Below are 17720 nucleotides of genomic sequence, written 5' to 3' on the forward strand. Positions count from 1 at the left end.
CTTTAAATAAGATGTAGCTGTTCATAAGTTTTCACAAATAAAAGATACAAGTCCACATGACAATGATGGCCTCAAGTATTCCATATACAGAGATTATAAAAAAGCAGACTAAGACACCATCTCTCAACATTAAATACTGAACATATAAAGCAGAACATTCAGAACAATTCCAGAGAAAGACCAAAGTTAATGTGGACTATAAACCCCAGGGGTAACTATACTGTGAATAGTTGAGCAAAACTTCAAATGATCTTTTCAGGCTCTATAAAATAAGATCCCATGAAAGCTAGAAAATGTACAAAAAGGTCCCTAACCTGTCATGAATTACTAAATTTTCTATTAGAAACTGAAGAATTTAAAAAACATAAACCAAAAGACTTCAAATATTGTAGAAATACCCTTACATTATAATAAATCATTTCTCACATATATAAATCAAGAGTTGTCTTATAATCCAAGATTCTACGTACTACTCTTCTCAGTATTCATGCTTTACAGAGTAGAGATGGAGCCACAGTACAACAATGTTTAAGTATAAAAATTTTCAAGTAAATGAAAAAATAGACCCAGAGACATTACATGATTTACCCCAAATCTAAGAGCAGAGATTAGAATTTATATATCCCCAAATCTAGTCCAAACCGCTGGACTCACATTCCATTCCACTGTGCTAATATGGTATAGTAATATCACAGTGTGAGTCACTGATTATCTTGGTAAACATAGAGTGGTATATTAGTAGAGAACAAAAGCCCTTGGTTGGTGTCATGGCTTTGCTAAATTAACAGGCCAAGTGACCTTGGGCAAATTACTCGACTCTTCAAAATCTTTATTTCCTCACTTGTAAAGTAGATTTAACAACAGTTATCTATCTCAGGGCACTATCCTGAAGATTAAATAAGAGTGTCAGTAGAATTTAACCCAGCCCAGGGCACAGCACAATCCCTCACACGTCGACTAAAGAAAGTGTCCAATGATAGAATATCTGAACTGTCATCTATGGGCATCAACCATCAGAAAGAAAAAAATAACTTTTTAAGCTTAATAAAAAAACAGATATGAGCTAAAACAAAAGTACCTTACAAGTACAAGTCTGCTAAATACAAGTCAGTATAATGTAGCCTTCTTTTGGAAACACTATTCCCTACAATTCCTAACTCCTATTCTTCCAGTGCCATTTAAAACATTTTAATCCCCAGAGCTGTCCTTAGCTCTTTTCACCCTACACTGGGTCACTATGTATTTCCATCCATTATCATGGTTACAATTACTACCCATACATCTTAAGTTCTAAAATTTACAAGACACCAGATTAGCAAGGCATTCCGGAGCCTCCTAAAACTGTACACAAAATTTTGCAAATAGAACGTGTGCATTTCTTCTTCCTGGATGAGGAGTCCTAAACTCTTATCAGATCTGGTTCACATCTCAAAGAATAAATTACTGTCTTATATGTTAATTGCTCCCAAATCTGTACTGCCAGCCCAGATGTGCCCCTTAAGTCTAAAACTACCATATTCAACTGCCTGCTGGACATCTCAAACCAAATGTTCTAGGATCAAACTTATCAGGTCCAAAATCCCTGTTAAACTGATCCTCCAAACACACACACATATCTTCCTTCTGTATTCTCTAATCACAAGCCACCTAGTTATACATGCTAGAAGCCTATGCTTTAACTTTTCTTCTTTCGTCTCTCATCCCCTTTTCATTCAATCAAGTGCTGCCAACAGTAGGCCTAAAATACTTCTCAAATATGTTCCCATTCTTTCATCCTGCATACTATTGTCCTAAAACCTGCATCTAGATCACCATGACAGCCTTCCAACTATCATGAACTCCAATAACCTCTCAAAATCTATCTTCCTCAGAATCACCATTTAAAAAATAAACATGAGCATTGTAGCCCTGTTCAAAACCTAACTCTCATTACCAGGAGTGGAAGGATGTACTTCAAAACTATTCAAAATGTAGTCTATGCCTACTTCTCTAATTTCACTTACTATTCTCACTTAACTACTACCTTACATTTATTCCCTGACAACATTCAATCAATGGTTATTCCCATCCAATGACACACCTCCCCCTCATTCACCACCCTCCCTCATCTTCTTAAAGCCCCTTCCTCGGCCTCTTCTTCATCCAATTCTTTACATAGCCTCTGAACACAGCTCATATGTCGTATCTTCCAGAAATCCTTCCCTGACCTGCTCAAGCAAAGTGGACTCCTTCTCAGTGCCTTTTTTTTTTTTTTTAAAGATTGTATTTATTTATTTGACAGAGAGAGACACAGCGAGAGAGGGAACACAAGCAGGGGGAGTGGGAGAGGGAGAAGCAGGCTTCCCGCTGAGCAGGGAGCCCAATGCAGGGCTCGATCCCCGAACACTGGGATCATGACCTGAGCCGAAGGCAGACACTTAACGACTGAGCCACCCAGGCGCCCACTTCTCAGCGCTTTCATAACTCTCAGGTCGTATCTATCACTTCATACTGATTCATAATTATCTGTGCATCTTTTTCCTCCACTAGACTAAGAGATACTAAAGGGGTTATGCATTTTTCTTTAATGTAATTAGATGGCCATACACAAATGGCTAGTGAATGAATATTGCTTTACCTATATTATATTAATGCAATTTTGAATCTTTGAATTAGTAAGCACAAAGATATGGAAAATATTTTAATGTGCTTATCTACAGCATTTAGTATTACAGGAAGTATTTAATTATTTTAAAATTACTTTAATCAAATGTCCTTTTCAAATAGAACACAATAACATGCAAGCAACAGACTCTTAAATTTCATTTTTCTTTTTTTTTTTTTAAAGATTTTTTTATTTTTTATTTGACATAGCAAGAGAGAGCACAAGCAGGAAGAGCAGCAGAGGGAGAAGCAGGCTCCCTGCTGAGGAAGGAGCCCAATGTGGGACTCGATCCCAGGACCCTGGGTTCATGACCTGAGCAGAAGGCAGACGCTTAACCGACTGAGCCACCCAGGCATCCCTTAAATTTAATTTTTCAAGTAGTATTTTCAGATTTTCCTATTCACTTAACTGCTTAGTCATTAATTTTATTAATAAATGTTAACTAGGAGGAAAATCATAGGCAGAAAAGGCCCTTCAGGAAAGGATCCGTAAGCTACAATCTTTCCCTAAATCAAGCAAGTCCAAAAACAATATACCAAAGGAAAAGGGCTTCAAGTGCAGGTTCTTACATATGCATGCTTTGGTCTTGGCATCAAGCAAACATGTCAGTAACAGTGGCAAAATAATTATGTTACTGGTGAACTTTAATTTCTCATTCATCCTTGGTACAGAATACATTAACTAGCAACAAAAGTTAAAAGGACTAAATGTTAAACTCTAATATCATCAATATGTTAACCATAAAAACATCAACCTATACTTTACTTAAAGGCCTTAAGACTGTACTTTTTTAAAAAAGTAGTAATGTACTTTTAAAGTAATATTCTAAGTTATTCAAGCAGGATTTTAAACTCATTGATGAAACTGATTTCTTTAGGTTCCATTAATTGCAAATACACTCAGGAAGGAATTTTGTTAATAATGCTGCAGCAAAGCAATAACACAATAAAATGCGCGCACGCGCGCACACACACACACACATTTAATGTCTGCTAATTATTAGGCATATATGGTATTCTGCTCCAACAAGTTCAAGTATAAAATGATCAGCAGGGAAGGTAAACTCATTTAGCAAGAAAAGAAACAAAAGCTCTTTTTAAAAGAAAGATATAATTAAGCATTCTTAAATGCTTATGGTTTAATGAGACTTTTAAAAACCAAATCAGGACTTTAATTTTTAAAAATGACCTCCAACCCCTTGCCTCTTCCTAATCCAGGATTATAATTTCCTCATTAGTAAGTATCAATAACAAAAATAATCCTAAGTCTTTATTTTCTTTCAAAACATCTTTGATTATTCATCTACATTATTTCAAATGATACAAAAACAACCTTTAAAATGCCTGAATTGGGGGATGCCTGGGTGGCTCAATTGGTTAAGCAACTGCCTTCGGCTCAGGTCATGATCCCAGGGTCCTGGGATAGAGTCCCACATCCAGCTCCTTGCTCAGCAGGGAGCCTGCTTCTCCCTCTGCCTGCAGCTCCCCCTGCTTGTGTTCTCTCTCTCTCTGACAAATAAATAAAATCTTTAAAAAAAAAAAAAAGGCGTGAATTTGAAAGGGTATCAGTTTATTATATACTTACACATCTTGAAGGTTCTGTAATAATCAAGAGTTGGAGAGAACTACAGCATAAGCCAATTAAAACTAAAACGAAGAGAAGTGCATTCTTCACATCCACTATATACAAAGCACAAGAAGTCTTTAGTCCCCTGTGAATATTTTCGACAAGAAATTTAGAACAGGGTGGGTGGGGGAAAAGGGTGAGAATTTGAAATTCCAAGCGATTCAGAATGACATAGCTAGAAAAAAAATAAACAAGGAAAAATGCTTGATCTCAATTTTGAGCTTCAGCCTCAAAAAAAAGTTGCTCTGGTACAAATATTTGAGGAATGGCAGTATTCTAGTCAGACACAACTAAGCCATAAATTATGTAAGGAAGCTCCCTTCCAGATTAGAAGTGCCCCAGAGTAATATAAAGTCTCTCTTCCTTTATTTTATTGTACCCTTTATAATACATGGCACAATGCCCAGGTGACTTCCAAAAAATATGATTTGAATGTGGTCCAGTTACAGTTAATGATGATGAATCTTATTTGATGACCAACTATACAATGACTTGTAACATCTGTAAGCATTCCATTTATCCATCAGTTGATCTTTAAGCAACCTCAACCATCAAAAATATAACCAAAGACCCAAGTGTTAAGGAAAACAGTACAATGGATACATTCAGACTTGCACAAGTTATTTAACTTTCCAGAATTTACTTTCCTCACATGCTTGTGGCAGAGTAGGAGATGATGATGTACTGTGTGGCAATTAACAAAATCTGTGAAAGCATCTGGCACACAGCACTTGTTCAATACATTCGTTTCTTTACTACACAAAACTGACATACAGCCTTACTTAATGACTTAACCCGAATGTAAAGCTGAGACTGATATTTGTTTAAATGGTTTTTCTGTGGTTACAGTGGACATCAGATGGGAGCAGAACTGTGTTGCCAAAAGTAATAAAACTGATGTCAAGGGAGCAGAGAGAAAGATTATCAATTAGAAAAGCACAGGAGCCTGGGATAATTCTGGGAAATCACAAACTAAGTCTGATCTACATTCATTTGGACTCTAATATCATTATGCAACAGTAACATTTATAATGAGAAAGCGAAATCATCAATAGAAAGTTCAATTATAATCTGCATTTCAGTCCTCAGCATGAGCAGGCTGTTCAAAAATCAATTTGAAAATTTGGAACAAATTTTTTTTTCAAATACCAAGGATCAAACTTCCAGATTAGCCTATTAAAGTCACAACTGACTTGAGCAGACAATGTATTTCAAATATATCTCTCAATGAATGACTTTTGCTTATATGAAAAAAGGTATGTGTAACATGGTCTGATGATAATCACAGTAAGATGCAATTTTAAGTATTCTCACTGAAGCAAGACGTTTGTCACTGTCCTACTGTTGGTGCTGTTTCTGCTAATGAAAGAAGAGAGGCCACCTACTGGGCACCCTGAAACACATTTTATCCAGAGAATACAATATTCATCTTGACTGGAAATCTTCAAACATTATAACTAGAGACCTTCCCTATCAAGAAAAATACTTTATATCTAAGTGCACGTTTGAATTCCATGTTTTCATCCTATAATCTAAAATTATTAATTTTAATAAAAAGTGACTATTTTCTTCTCTTTAGCTTAGATAACTTTTTTTTAAATGGGTAAACCCTGTTTTTCTAAAACTATGATAATGTGTAAAAAGCTCTACAAATTATAGTTTACACTGGAATCAGCTACACACAATCCAAAGGAAGAGGAAAAAAAAATGTGAAAAAGTATAAATTACCAGTTAGCTTTGTCTTTGAATGAATCTAACTGTAACCAAATGTGATGATAGCAAACGGCCAAACTATGAAATTATTACAAAAATCTGGTATCAAATCTGCTCAAAATTTCTCTAAAACTACCAATTCACACAAAAAAAGAGTATGCAAAAACAAAATTTCCACTGCTTCATACTACTGTTTAGCCATCATAACTGAAATAAACTATTTTAAAGAAAATTCTAAATCCAAAAGATAGGTAGGTGACTTTTACAACACCACACAAAATGTTTTATGCCACAGGAGAACACATCAGCATTCCATTCCTAGACTTATGTATAAATTTAAATGAAATTTCTAAGAGTTGGAATGAGCCTAAGATAACCACAAATTAAAGCTCATTTTACAAATGAGGAAACTGAGGCTAAGTGGCTTAGCCAGGATCACACAGCTAATTAGAGCAATGAAGAAATCCAAACATCCTAAACTAAGTGTCCTTCCGCTAACCCCAGGTCAACTCAAGTCACCTGGGTGCTTAATATTAAGGTGTCTTTTTATTTTTATTTTTTTTTTTTTATTTTTTTTTTAAAGATTTTATTTATTTATTTGACAGAGACAGAGACAGCGAGAGCGAGAGCAGGAACACAAGCAGGGGGAGTGGGAGAGGGAGAAGCAGACCCCCCGCCGAGCAGGGAGCCCGATGCGGGACCCGATCCCAGGACTCGGGGATCATGACCTGAGCCGAAGGCAGCCACTCAACGACTGAGCCACCGAGGCGCCCCCTTAAGGTGTCTTTTTATAACTGAATGGGCTAATGTTAACAACACCGAATTATTATGGCTATATTCATGTTTCAGTTCAGTCTAGAGAAAAGAGCCTTTAACTTAAATCAGGCTTCTAGTCATGGTTCTTCTGTAAATTCAAGTCCTGAAATTTTCCCTTGGGTAAATCATCTTCTCTAGTCCTCCCTTTCCTCATCTATTAAGTAAGATTGGAACAGTAATCTCTCAAAATCCCTTTTAGTGTTTAAAAATTAAAATATGAATACAAACAGGAGCAGATAGATTACCTGTTTATTTGGCTAGGGATAGCATTCACCAAACAAAACCAAAACCAAAACCAAAACCAAACCCACACTTCTTTCATGTCTCATTTGCATACACCATGAGAAAAAGTGAATTATTTTAAAATACCTGATCCTTGTGCTTCAAAATTCGTTTTACTGCTTAACCTACTTCTTAATGTGTTCTCAAAAACAAAAATTAAAGATATTAAAGTATTTTAACATGTTAACTTCAAAGAATCACTTTTTAAAAAATATATACTTAATAAAACAAATTTCTATTAATTGAAAACGTTAAAAAAAATGTGCTATCTGCCTTAAAAAGAGAAAGTGTTAACTCACAAATATGTCAACTAATGTCTTTCTTATAGGTTATGACTTTGCCTTATTCAAATTAATATACACTAGGATACCCTTAAGTAATTCATATACTCAAATTTTACTGAAAATATACTTCATTGATTCAAAGTTCTTAGTAACTTTTATTCTCTTATGAGAGGTGCATTTACCTTGAATCTAGAGAGGCTTACACTTGCAAAAGCTCCTTCCAAGGGCCAAAAACTAATTTTGAATTCTTTTTATAAAGAGTACTGCACTGTATAAGCTTTAGGGCCCCTGGATCTGCCCCTGGCTAATAATCTGAATGGCAATCGTAGAATTAATTTTCCAGTATTTTTCTAATAAGAAAGTAAATGTTTCAGAATCTAGCAAGTGCTTAACAGAATACAATTAGGCAGTGTGGTGTAGTGGGAAGAATACGAATTTTTTAATAGATACACCTGGGATCTAAATTCCAGCTCTGCCCTTTCTTAGGTGGACATATAATATTACACATACCTTACTAGGTCTCTCTGAGCCTTAGATTTAAAACAGTAACAACATCTAAAGGTTGTAAAGATTTCAGATAATTGTAGTTCAAAGCACCTAAAACACAACCTAACATAAGGTAGACCGTCAACAATTTGTTGTTACTAATGTTACAAAGCAATTTCTCACACTATCTATAAATTGGAAAGGAAAAGGGAAAAAATTTATCATGATTACTTTCAAGAGGATAGGGCAAATAGATGAGTAAGATTGCTCAGTTAAGAGCTGCTTCAGATAAGAATGACTTGGAATCACTATGTTAAAGAATTCCTCTTAGCAATGAGGCCTTGCTTTTATAGAAAAGTATCTCTAAAGAAGCTTGTATTTTCTTCAAGTAAAGATATTCCTGTGAAGTCTTTATTCATTTGCTTAGCAGTAACCTTTCTCATTTAAAGAGTAAATTTGGATCCATTCCTTTCTCAGTGGTAACAAGTACTAAATGAATGAAAGCCAAATTAAGAAGTTTTACTTAACTACATTTTCAACTTCAAACTGACTTAAAAAAATAAAGGAATGCTTTCTAGTACCAAAAGTGCTGAATTAGGGGTTAAGGCAACTAAAGAATCAGTTCTCAATTTACTATTACTTGTCTCAACTTGGGCAAGCAGGACTCTCCTCAACTCTAAAAAGGCTGGATTTTAAAAGCAGTGGTTAATAGAACTTTTCCATAATGAAATCTTTTATACAAATGGCAACTTCCGAAAAGCTTTAAATAACAAGAGAAGGAGATTTCTGAAGATACCCTAATTCCACTCCTATGCCTCCAGGGTCCTGGAGACTCTCTACAAGTTTGAAAATAACTGTCCCACATGAAACATAATACACTTTTAGTTGAAAATTCTGACTTTATGATTAGAAAATTCATTCAAATGTCTCAGTGATGCCACTGTTTATTAGAAAGCACTTTCTGACGTTTCTTTTAATCCTCACAACTAATCTGTGAGAAAGATTGCTACAGTTCCCATCTTAAAGATGAGAAAACAAAGTAAGAGTGTATTAGTTCGGGCGCCTGGGTGGCTCAGTTGGTTAAGTGACTGCCTTCGGCTCAGGTCATGATCCTGGAGTCCCCGGATCGAGTCCCGCATCGGGCTCCCTGCTCAGCAGGGGGTCTGCTTCTCCCTCTGCCCTCTTCCCTCTCATGCTCTCTCTCATTCTCTCTCTCAAATAAATAAATAAAATCTTTAAAAAAAAAAGTGTATTAATTCATGCATTCAACATTGTCGGATACTATTGTGCCGCACTGACAAAGATCAATACAAAAAGACTTGATGCCTCCTCTAAAAAAAAAAAAACAATCTACATCCTAATAAAGCAGATACAGACTATTCTTTGAAGACTCTGGGATATGAAGAAAAATAGTACGGTAGTTACCATGACAAGGAAGACAGGAAAAGAACATCTTCCTTCTCTGAGACCTGAGGGAAGGCAATGAAAATGAGTAAAGATACAGGTTAAAGGCTACAAATGAAAGGGAAGAAAGCTGAAGGAACTTATACAAGATAACATTAGCTTTTCACAGTGAAGCAGTAGTTAAGTTTCTGGAAGAAGACAGATAAGAGAATTCTCAATGAAGAGCTTAAGGACAGTGATTAAAGTTTGGAATAACTCACACAGGAAAAGAGAGAGGGAGCTTACCAGGGACACACACAAAAAAACTGCCCAGAGGCCCTGGGAGTCCAGCTTAGATACCACTATCTTCCAATTTTCCCCAGGAGTGCACAACAGCCTAAAAAATATAAGCAGTGAAGGTAGATGGGTGGAATGATCACTTTGTGCTATTTCTGGCCTTGCTCTAGGGAGGTAGTAAAAATAAAGAGGCAACTAGTGACAGGCATCATGGTCTGGGAGAATGAAAGGGGTCTTCTTGAGGTCTAAGAGCACATTAATGTGAGAAGGAAACAAGCAACACGTAGGATAGAATAATAACAACAACTGGCATTTATTTACAATGCCTACTTTGCACCAGGCACTATTCTAAGAGCTTTACATGTATTAACTCTATTCTTAAGAAGTAGTGCTATTGTTTTCTCCTTCTTACAAAGGAGGACAGAGATTAAGTGATTTGCTCATTATTACATCTAATAAATGAAGAAGCTAGGATACAATGCAATACTGGAGTTTAAGATTTCTAAAGCAATGGAATGACAAGCTCTAAGACAGAGTGAAGACCTCTGTAGTAAGAAGAGGCCAGGTCTGTGATCATCCTTGTATATCTAGTGCCTGACCTCCAGTAGGAACACATAATAAATGTATTTTAAATTGAATGAATGACCATGCCACACATAGTGGATAAAATTAAAATCTGAACTGGAAAGAATGTCTGTGAGGAAGGTATTAAATTCTTGAATGATTGAAGGAACATGTGTAAGAAGTTAGGAGACAATCATAGGGAATGCACAAAAGAACAGTTCACAAGGGCCAGAGCCACAAAAGAGGATGATGGATGTGGTAATAAATTGTCTCTGGGCCCAATGATTCAAGGATTACAAGGAAAACAGACACCTCAATTTAAGAAGATAAGCCAGTATTCTCAGGGTAAAGCCAGGTCTCAGATGAAAAGGCGGCAGAGAATTCTGAGAACAGGCTGAAGATACAGGAGAATCAATCTGCAATGAAAGTAGATCAGAGTGGACAGCTGAACAGGCTGGGAAGAAGGAATCATGGTGGATGGAGTAAAAGAGAGTACAACTAGTTAAAGACTGGGCCACAGATTTAGTCTTCTGAAGATCAAACCAAGGTTACTGTCAATGCAACTATCTTTACTTTCAAGTCATTATTGTTTCAGGGGACTACGCTGACTTCAAATCATTAATGACCGATTACATCTTAAGACTTCACTTACAGCTGCAAAAACAGTTCAAACATTTCAGATTAGTAACTTGCATCAACTTTCCCAATTAATCAATTACTGTGGTTTCACTTAAAGGATTAGTTTCTCATTTAATCATTCACTAACCACCCACACTGTCTAACACTGTGCTAAGTGTTTTGTGGTTCAAAAGGGTGTCTGGTGTAAGTTTGGGCAGGGACCACAATCTGGTTCACGAGCGAAACAAAAAAAGGGAATGGAAGAGAAAGGGAGGAAATGAAGAGAAGCAAAATGTATTTTTAGATGAACATTTTACATACATATTAGAATGTACACACCAAATGAATGTTTTTATTCTTCCAATAAAGTTACCTAAGAAATGACATACTTACTGCAATGATTACATAAGAATCATTATTGGAACTTCTGTTTTTGAATCTACCCCCAAGAACCAGCAGCATTCTTTTCAAGTGCCCCAGTGGTACCAAACCTTTATCCTTTGAGACTGACTTCTTAGTGTGGTTCAAATTGGCCCTGCAGGCTTTTCAAAACGAAAAACAGTACCAAAAAATGGCAGCATCACTAAAATAAGCATACACTATTACAATGCAACTACCTGCAAAAATACTACTCCATTTTAACATTTAAATTGTGGCATAATCATGGCTAAATGGTGGTATTAACCACAGCTCTGTGCTAGGTAGTGTTCTAATGCTTTATTTTCTTTATCTCACAACAACCCTGTAAGGTAGGTCCTACTGGTAATTTCATTTCCGAGGAGGAAACTGAAGCTAGAAGGGGTTAAGTAACTTGTTAATGACGATGCAGCTAGTAAAAGGTAGAAATGACATTCAAAATCTGGCAGTCCAAAGCCCACCACACTCTATTACACTCTCAGTCTATTTTTTAGTCATACTCCTAACACAGACATATATAATTATAAATAAGGAAATTAAAATCACCTCTATACTCTAAAGGAAAATTCCCTTAAAGACTATCCCTAGTTTTATTCTTAATGAGTAGTCAAAGAAATGCAAACTAAAGCATTAAAGTACTATTTTTTCACCTATGAAATTAAAGATATAAAATGTTGGCTAAGACACTGCTACACAGTAGAAATACAATGATACAACCTTGACAGGTATAATTAATTCACTTTAGAGCCGGATTAGGATCCCAGTTCTGCCACTTACAAGCACAGTGACCTGAAGCAAATTTCTTAGGTTCTCAAAGCCTCCTTTATAAAACAGATGATAGTAGTAGTACTCTATAGAATTGTGCAAATGAAGTGAGCGTACATACACAGAGAACAGTGTGGGGGGCCCATGATAAGCATTCACTGAGTGTTAGCTATTATTATTCCTACCTTTCTGGAGGCCAACTGGCAATATGTATCAATTTTGTTTGGCTTAGTAACTCCATAATCATGGACAGGCCCAAATATTTATGTGCCTAAATAATCACAGTTGCATTATCTATAACAGAGGAAGTATGGATTAACTGGAATCGATCAAAATACCCAGCAGTAGGGAAATGGTTAAGCAAACTGAGGTACCACAGAGTACTTGTCTTTACAAATCATATCCTTAATATATTTAACGTGAGAATACTCTCTTTTTAAAAAGCAGTTTTAAAATAATATAGTACCTCAATTTTACTGGGTGCTCACAAGTGTATGAAAGATTAAAAGAAAATACATCAAAGTGTAAATATTGCTTATTTCCAAGCAGTAGGGTTAGAGGTGATTTTAATTTCCTTATTTATAAATTTAGATACTTAAGTTTTCTATCATGAATATGCATTACTTTTATAATTAGAAAATCTACTAAAATGAATTCATTGCTTTGACAAATGACTGAATAGTTTTCACAATACACTGATAGACACTAATTGCAATTCCTAGTATACCTGTGATTTGTCCTTAAGTAACACCTTTGCTTTTTTGCTACATTTACAATGAATAAATGAGGTGTTTTCAAACTTGCATTATTTGAAATTACAAATTGTCCAGTAACTTTCACAAAAATTAAACAAAATTATTAACGAACATCAGATGATTGATCTTCAATGAAAATAAGAGCAAAAAAATTACTGAAAGTTGGGAGCAATTTAGAATACAAAGGGAGGGCATACTACTTTTTTTTAGTCTTTACTGTATAACCTTCACAAACTAGAGAAATGCTATTATTAGCTACATTTAATGAATGAATGATGTACAAACAAATGAAGCTTTCTCTATCTTGTCTCAATGAATGACCTTATTTAAAAGGCCAAATTCTCCATTATATTCTATAAATAGTTTCAAATTCAATACTGGTACTAATAATTTTCCAGGCTCCCCTGAACTGCTATCTAGGGAGACAATGCAAAATATAACACCTTATAGGTAACTACTTTATGCTTTTGTTTTTTAACTTCTAAACCCAGAGAGGTACTAGCAGTTACAACATAGCTGGCTGTCCTGAAACTATTAAACAGAAAGAATCAGTCTAAGTGTAAGCAACACTTTAATGAATCTGTTATAACTTACTCCATAATTTCTCTATGTGATAGAATGAAAAATAAATGTAGTTAATCCCCCCCCATGTGATTTGCAAGACTATTATTCAGCTTTCAGCTTTCCTGTACATAGTTCAGGTAGTCCTAGACAACAATTACTTCCTCTGAGGACGAGAAATCTATTATGAAGATCAAAGCCGTTCCCCCAAATCTAGCAAATTTTACTATAGCTAGGAAAAACAAAAACATTAACTGTCCCCAGGTGTCACTAAACTCTTGTGTTCTTAATAAGTACATCACAAATGATCTTAAAACTCATCTCTTTGTAACGTCATTCACTTTGTGGTTTCCATCTAACAATAACCTCCACATCACTCACTGTCCATGCTGCACACGTGGAGCTCCATGAAGCTCATCTAGGATTATGGAGTGGACATCACAACCAAAGATTCTGCATCATGATTTAGCATGCTTCTGTAATAACTGAAACCACTTCCAAATCACACTCTAAAGACAATCACTTTCACAATAGGACTCCTAAACTCTGTGAAGGCTAAGTCAAAAACGAGTATCAGAAGAGAGACCAGTTATTTTCAAACATATCCCCTCCAACCCAACCAAGTGTTTCAAGTCCATGTGGACAAAACCCATGTGGAAAGTACAGATGGTAAGGAATGGCTTTTCAAAGATAAGGACAAAAGGTTCACCTGACAGCAACCAATCTTACATAGTGGAACAAAAGCTCAGGTGTGAGACATTCGGCCACAGCAAGGAAAGAAGAGCAGGAACTTCTTGGGGCAGCACTCTGATCCAAATCCGTATAGGTTCCAGGAGTTTTGCAACTACAGCCTCCTTCCTTAAAAAAAAGTTTTGTGGCCCTTGCTGTTTATTTTGGGTACCAAAAAAAAAAAAAAAAAAAAGATGTGAAATGACATATATTTTGTGCAGTGCAGGAAAGCTTACAAACTAGATAAACTCTAACTCCATCAACAATTTTTAAAGCCAGAAAGTCCCTATTGTTTTCCGTCTTAAAAAGAACTAATTTCTCTTAATCTTATGAAAAGTTCTACTTAAAATGCAAATTGTGCATAAAACTGTGGTATGGCATAACCTTACTCTCGTAAACAATGATGAAACGGACACTTAGAATATATATTCAAAACACTAAAAAGAACCTGATTTTACTGATGGGACTATATCTGGAATAGGCTTACACATCTATAGAATAACTTGTAAGTTCACTCACCATTCTATTTTGCAATGAAAACAAAACAACCTCAAAACATATTTTTACACTTTTTACGCATCAATTTTATAAAACAGAATCTGAAATGAGCACCCGAGACCTTTGGTTAAACTACAATTTTCTTAAACTACAGTACCTATAGTGAATGTCCAAAGATTAATGCAAAATACTACACCTGTAAATACTGTACATATGTACACACACAAACACTATTTTTTCTTTATGGGATACTATACATTTACTACTAGGAGACTGCTAACCTGGATGAAGAGAAATTTTGAAGGTCTGTAATTACTCAAACATTTACCAAGGGGTAAGTCAGTGAAATATCGTACCACTGAGGTATATACCTATTCTTAATGAGGGCTCAAGGTACTAGGACTTAAAAATTTATATATTAAAAAATATAATGATTCTTTTCAGTGGAGACTACTTAGGAAGATTAAAGCTTACAAAATAATGAAAAATTATGCTTTTAAAAATTAGCAGATACTAAACTGAGTATCAAACACTAGTCATTTACAAACTTCATTAAAAGATTTTAGAATATCTTAGATGGCAACAAGTTATGGACAGAAAAAGGTCCAAATTAGCTCACAACCATAAACACTACTTAAAAAAAAATCAGTTTCAGCACTATGTGCTAATCTGTCATATATTATACTCTTTCACGAAAGGACTAATGAAATTCTCTCCTGCCTCTCCCAATAATATACAACATCCAGAAAGAAGGGATCTTGATTCTTCAAGCTGTACTTATTCCATGCCCCTAGAACAGTGCCTGGCACACAGTACTCAGTATTTACTGAATGAATGAGGGAATGAAGACCAGGTAGGAACAGGTAAACCTAAAGAGATGAAAAGCTGATCGCACTTAAAGGTACAACTGGTTAATCACAATATTAACAAAAATGAGTTCATGTCAAATGTGAGCTATTCCACATTTTAGTAATAAATCTGAATGAGAAAAACTCAGACCAACAGTAAATTTTCCCTAGAAAACTTGTATAAAACTATTTAAAATTCTTAATTCTAAATTCTGCTAAAAACGTTCACAACTGATTTAGCAGCAAAGCTAATATTACTCAAAAATTCATAAACCCAGCTCACTTCATTATAAGGGAAAACACACTAATCGACTTCATTAGTTCTCTTCTGTATTAGTAAGTCTTCCCTCACTGAAAATTACACTTCAGAAAAAGCATGCTTAAAAAAGTGAATTCAAACCCCACCTTTCCCCTTCCCAAGACCTGTTCATCATTCCAAGACATTCAAGATCTTTCTCTCGTTTTACGGTTCTAAAACCTTCTGTGCAATTGCTAGTTGGTCTATCTTGACGTATACCTGTTACTGTAGCGACGTGACCAGGTACGTCCAGTTTGTTACAAGAGTGCATTTTAATTGCTTGCCATTGGCTATCTGAGTCAGGTACGACATCCAAAGTTATACTCTCCATACTAAATACTGCAAGCCTATGACTCAACGTAATGCTAAAAAAGAAAGTTTCTCAACAGAACACGTTTGCTGTCACTAAAACCTAGAGTAGAGCAACTCGGGGTGGTGACTACTCATTCTTTCGGGCTTCCATGGCTAAGAAATGGAGAAACAATTGTCCAATGTGTTCTCTCCTGCTTCCCCTTGACCCTCCTCCGAGTGGCGAGGCAATTCCTGCATAACAGAGTTTGTAAAGTGCTTTGGAAGCCTGTGGATGAGAGACTATAAATACAGCTGATGATATTAGTCCGTTGTTACTACTGAGCACTACACGGAACCCCTGTCACTGCGTCGCGGGTAGGCTGGTGGCAAAGCCCTGAGGAGGGGAAAGAGAGGGAGAGAGCAGTCCAGAAGGTCTGGCTGGCCATCTTTCAGACTAGGTTATTTTTTAAACCGGAGCGAGACCACACGTGGAAAGTTACACACACGCCCATACACGGAGGACTTCCCCAGTCCTCGTCCCTGCAGGTCTGGTGGTCCCGGGAAGCGAGCAGGGAGAGGAGTCCTAGCGGCTGGGCCTACACCCCAGGAACGTGCGAAGGTGCTGGGACCGGCCAAGGGGCCCCGGCCGCAGCCGACGCCCGCTGGCTGGCCGGAGGAGCAGCTCCCGGCGGGTGCGCGGCGCCGGATTTGGGCGCCGGGCGCGGGGAACGGCCCGGGAGGGCGGCCGCGCCGGGGCCCCGCGCCGCCCCGTTGCCGGGAAGGCTCGCGCCCCGCGGCCGGCGGCGTGGGGGAGGGGAGGCCGGGCCTGCGGCCTGTTGGGGGAGTTCAGCCCGGGCCTCGCGTGCGGCTCTCCGCCGGGCCCCCGGCCCTGGGGTCCCAGGCGCCGAGGAGAGACTCACCGGAAAGGCCCGGATCCGCATCTTGGTGTCCTTCCGGCTGCCCGTGCCTTTGCTCAGATTCGACATGGTGCTCGTCCCCTCCCGGCGGCGGCTTCGGGTCGCACTCCGAGCGCCGGTGTCACATTTAAGGCGGGCGGGCAGGCGAGGGGCTACGCTGGGGGCGGCGGCGGCGGCGCGGCCCCCGGGCTGGGCTGGGGAGCTGGCCGGCCCCTGGGCGGCCGCGGCGGGGGCGGCGGCGGCTCGGGCTCGGCTGGGGGGCTGCGCTGGCGCGGCGGCTCCGCGGGGTGCCCCTCACGCCCGGCTCGGCTCCCTTTATCGCGCTCCTCCGCGATGGCGGCGGCGGCGGCGACGGACAAACATCTCACTGCGCAGGCCGAACGTCCTCCTCCTTCTCCTCCTCCGCCTCAGCGAGACGAGATCCGGCCCAGAGGGTGGAGGGGGGAGGAGGGAGGGAGGAGAGCCGGAGAGTGGAGAGATTGGGGGGAGGGGGGTGGGAGGACGGGAGGGGGAGGCGGGCGGCAGCGGCGGGGACGCTCAGATCTCGCGAGAAGAGAGCGAGCGCGCTGCCCCGGACTGGGCGGGGCGAAGCCTGGGAGCGGGAGGGGTCAACAGAAGGGGAGGAGGGGAACGGGGAGTTGGGGAAGTGGGAGGGACCAGCGGGGCGGGGAGGTGGGAAAGGGGCGGGGCTGAAGGCGGGAGGAGAAAGCTGCCTTTTTGAAAGGGGAGCGTCGGAGACGGGGCTATGGGCGGAGGTGGTTGCTGATTGGTGGAGCGCAGCGGGGGGGGGGGGGTCCTGGTCACGTGGACGGAGTGGGCGGGGGAAGTTCAGAGAGCCGGAGCGGGACAGTAGTGGGCTGGGCCGGGTTGGGCCGGGTTGGGCCGGGCCGGGGCGGGGCCGGGCAGGGCCCGGCCAGGCGGGAGGAGG

The 17720-nt window shown here is 38.8% G+C and overlaps 1 protein-coding gene across 5 annotated transcripts in view; it reads right to left on the reverse strand.

The window, feature by feature from the left end:
• CUL3 (cullin 3) overlaps nucleotides 1-17254 on the reverse strand; it is a 118528-nt gene extending 101274 nt beyond the window's left edge. For 2 of the 5 annotated variants that reach the window (XM_064587153.1, XM_045867861.3), the window contains exon 1: nucleotides 16796-17254. In XM_064587153.1, coding sequence (XP_064443223.1) covers nucleotides 16796-16861 — 66 coding nt within the window. In that variant the 5' untranslated portion in view covers nucleotides 16862-17254. Of the gene's footprint in view, nucleotides 1-13940; nucleotides 14096-16795 lie in introns of all 5 variants that reach the window. The other 3 variants (XM_064587154.1, XM_045867860.3, XM_064587152.1) reach the window with 2 other exon arrangements.
• Nucleotides 17255-17720: the final 466 nt, after the last annotated feature.

The sequence above is a fragment of the Mirounga angustirostris genome, unplaced genomic scaffold (genome assembly GCF_029215605.1).
Source record: "Mirounga angustirostris isolate CCGP_5_RB_7025 unplaced genomic scaffold, mMirAng1.0.hap1 SCAF_3, whole genome shotgun sequence".
Lineage (NCBI taxonomy): Eukaryota > Metazoa > Chordata > Mammalia > Carnivora > Phocidae > Mirounga > Mirounga angustirostris.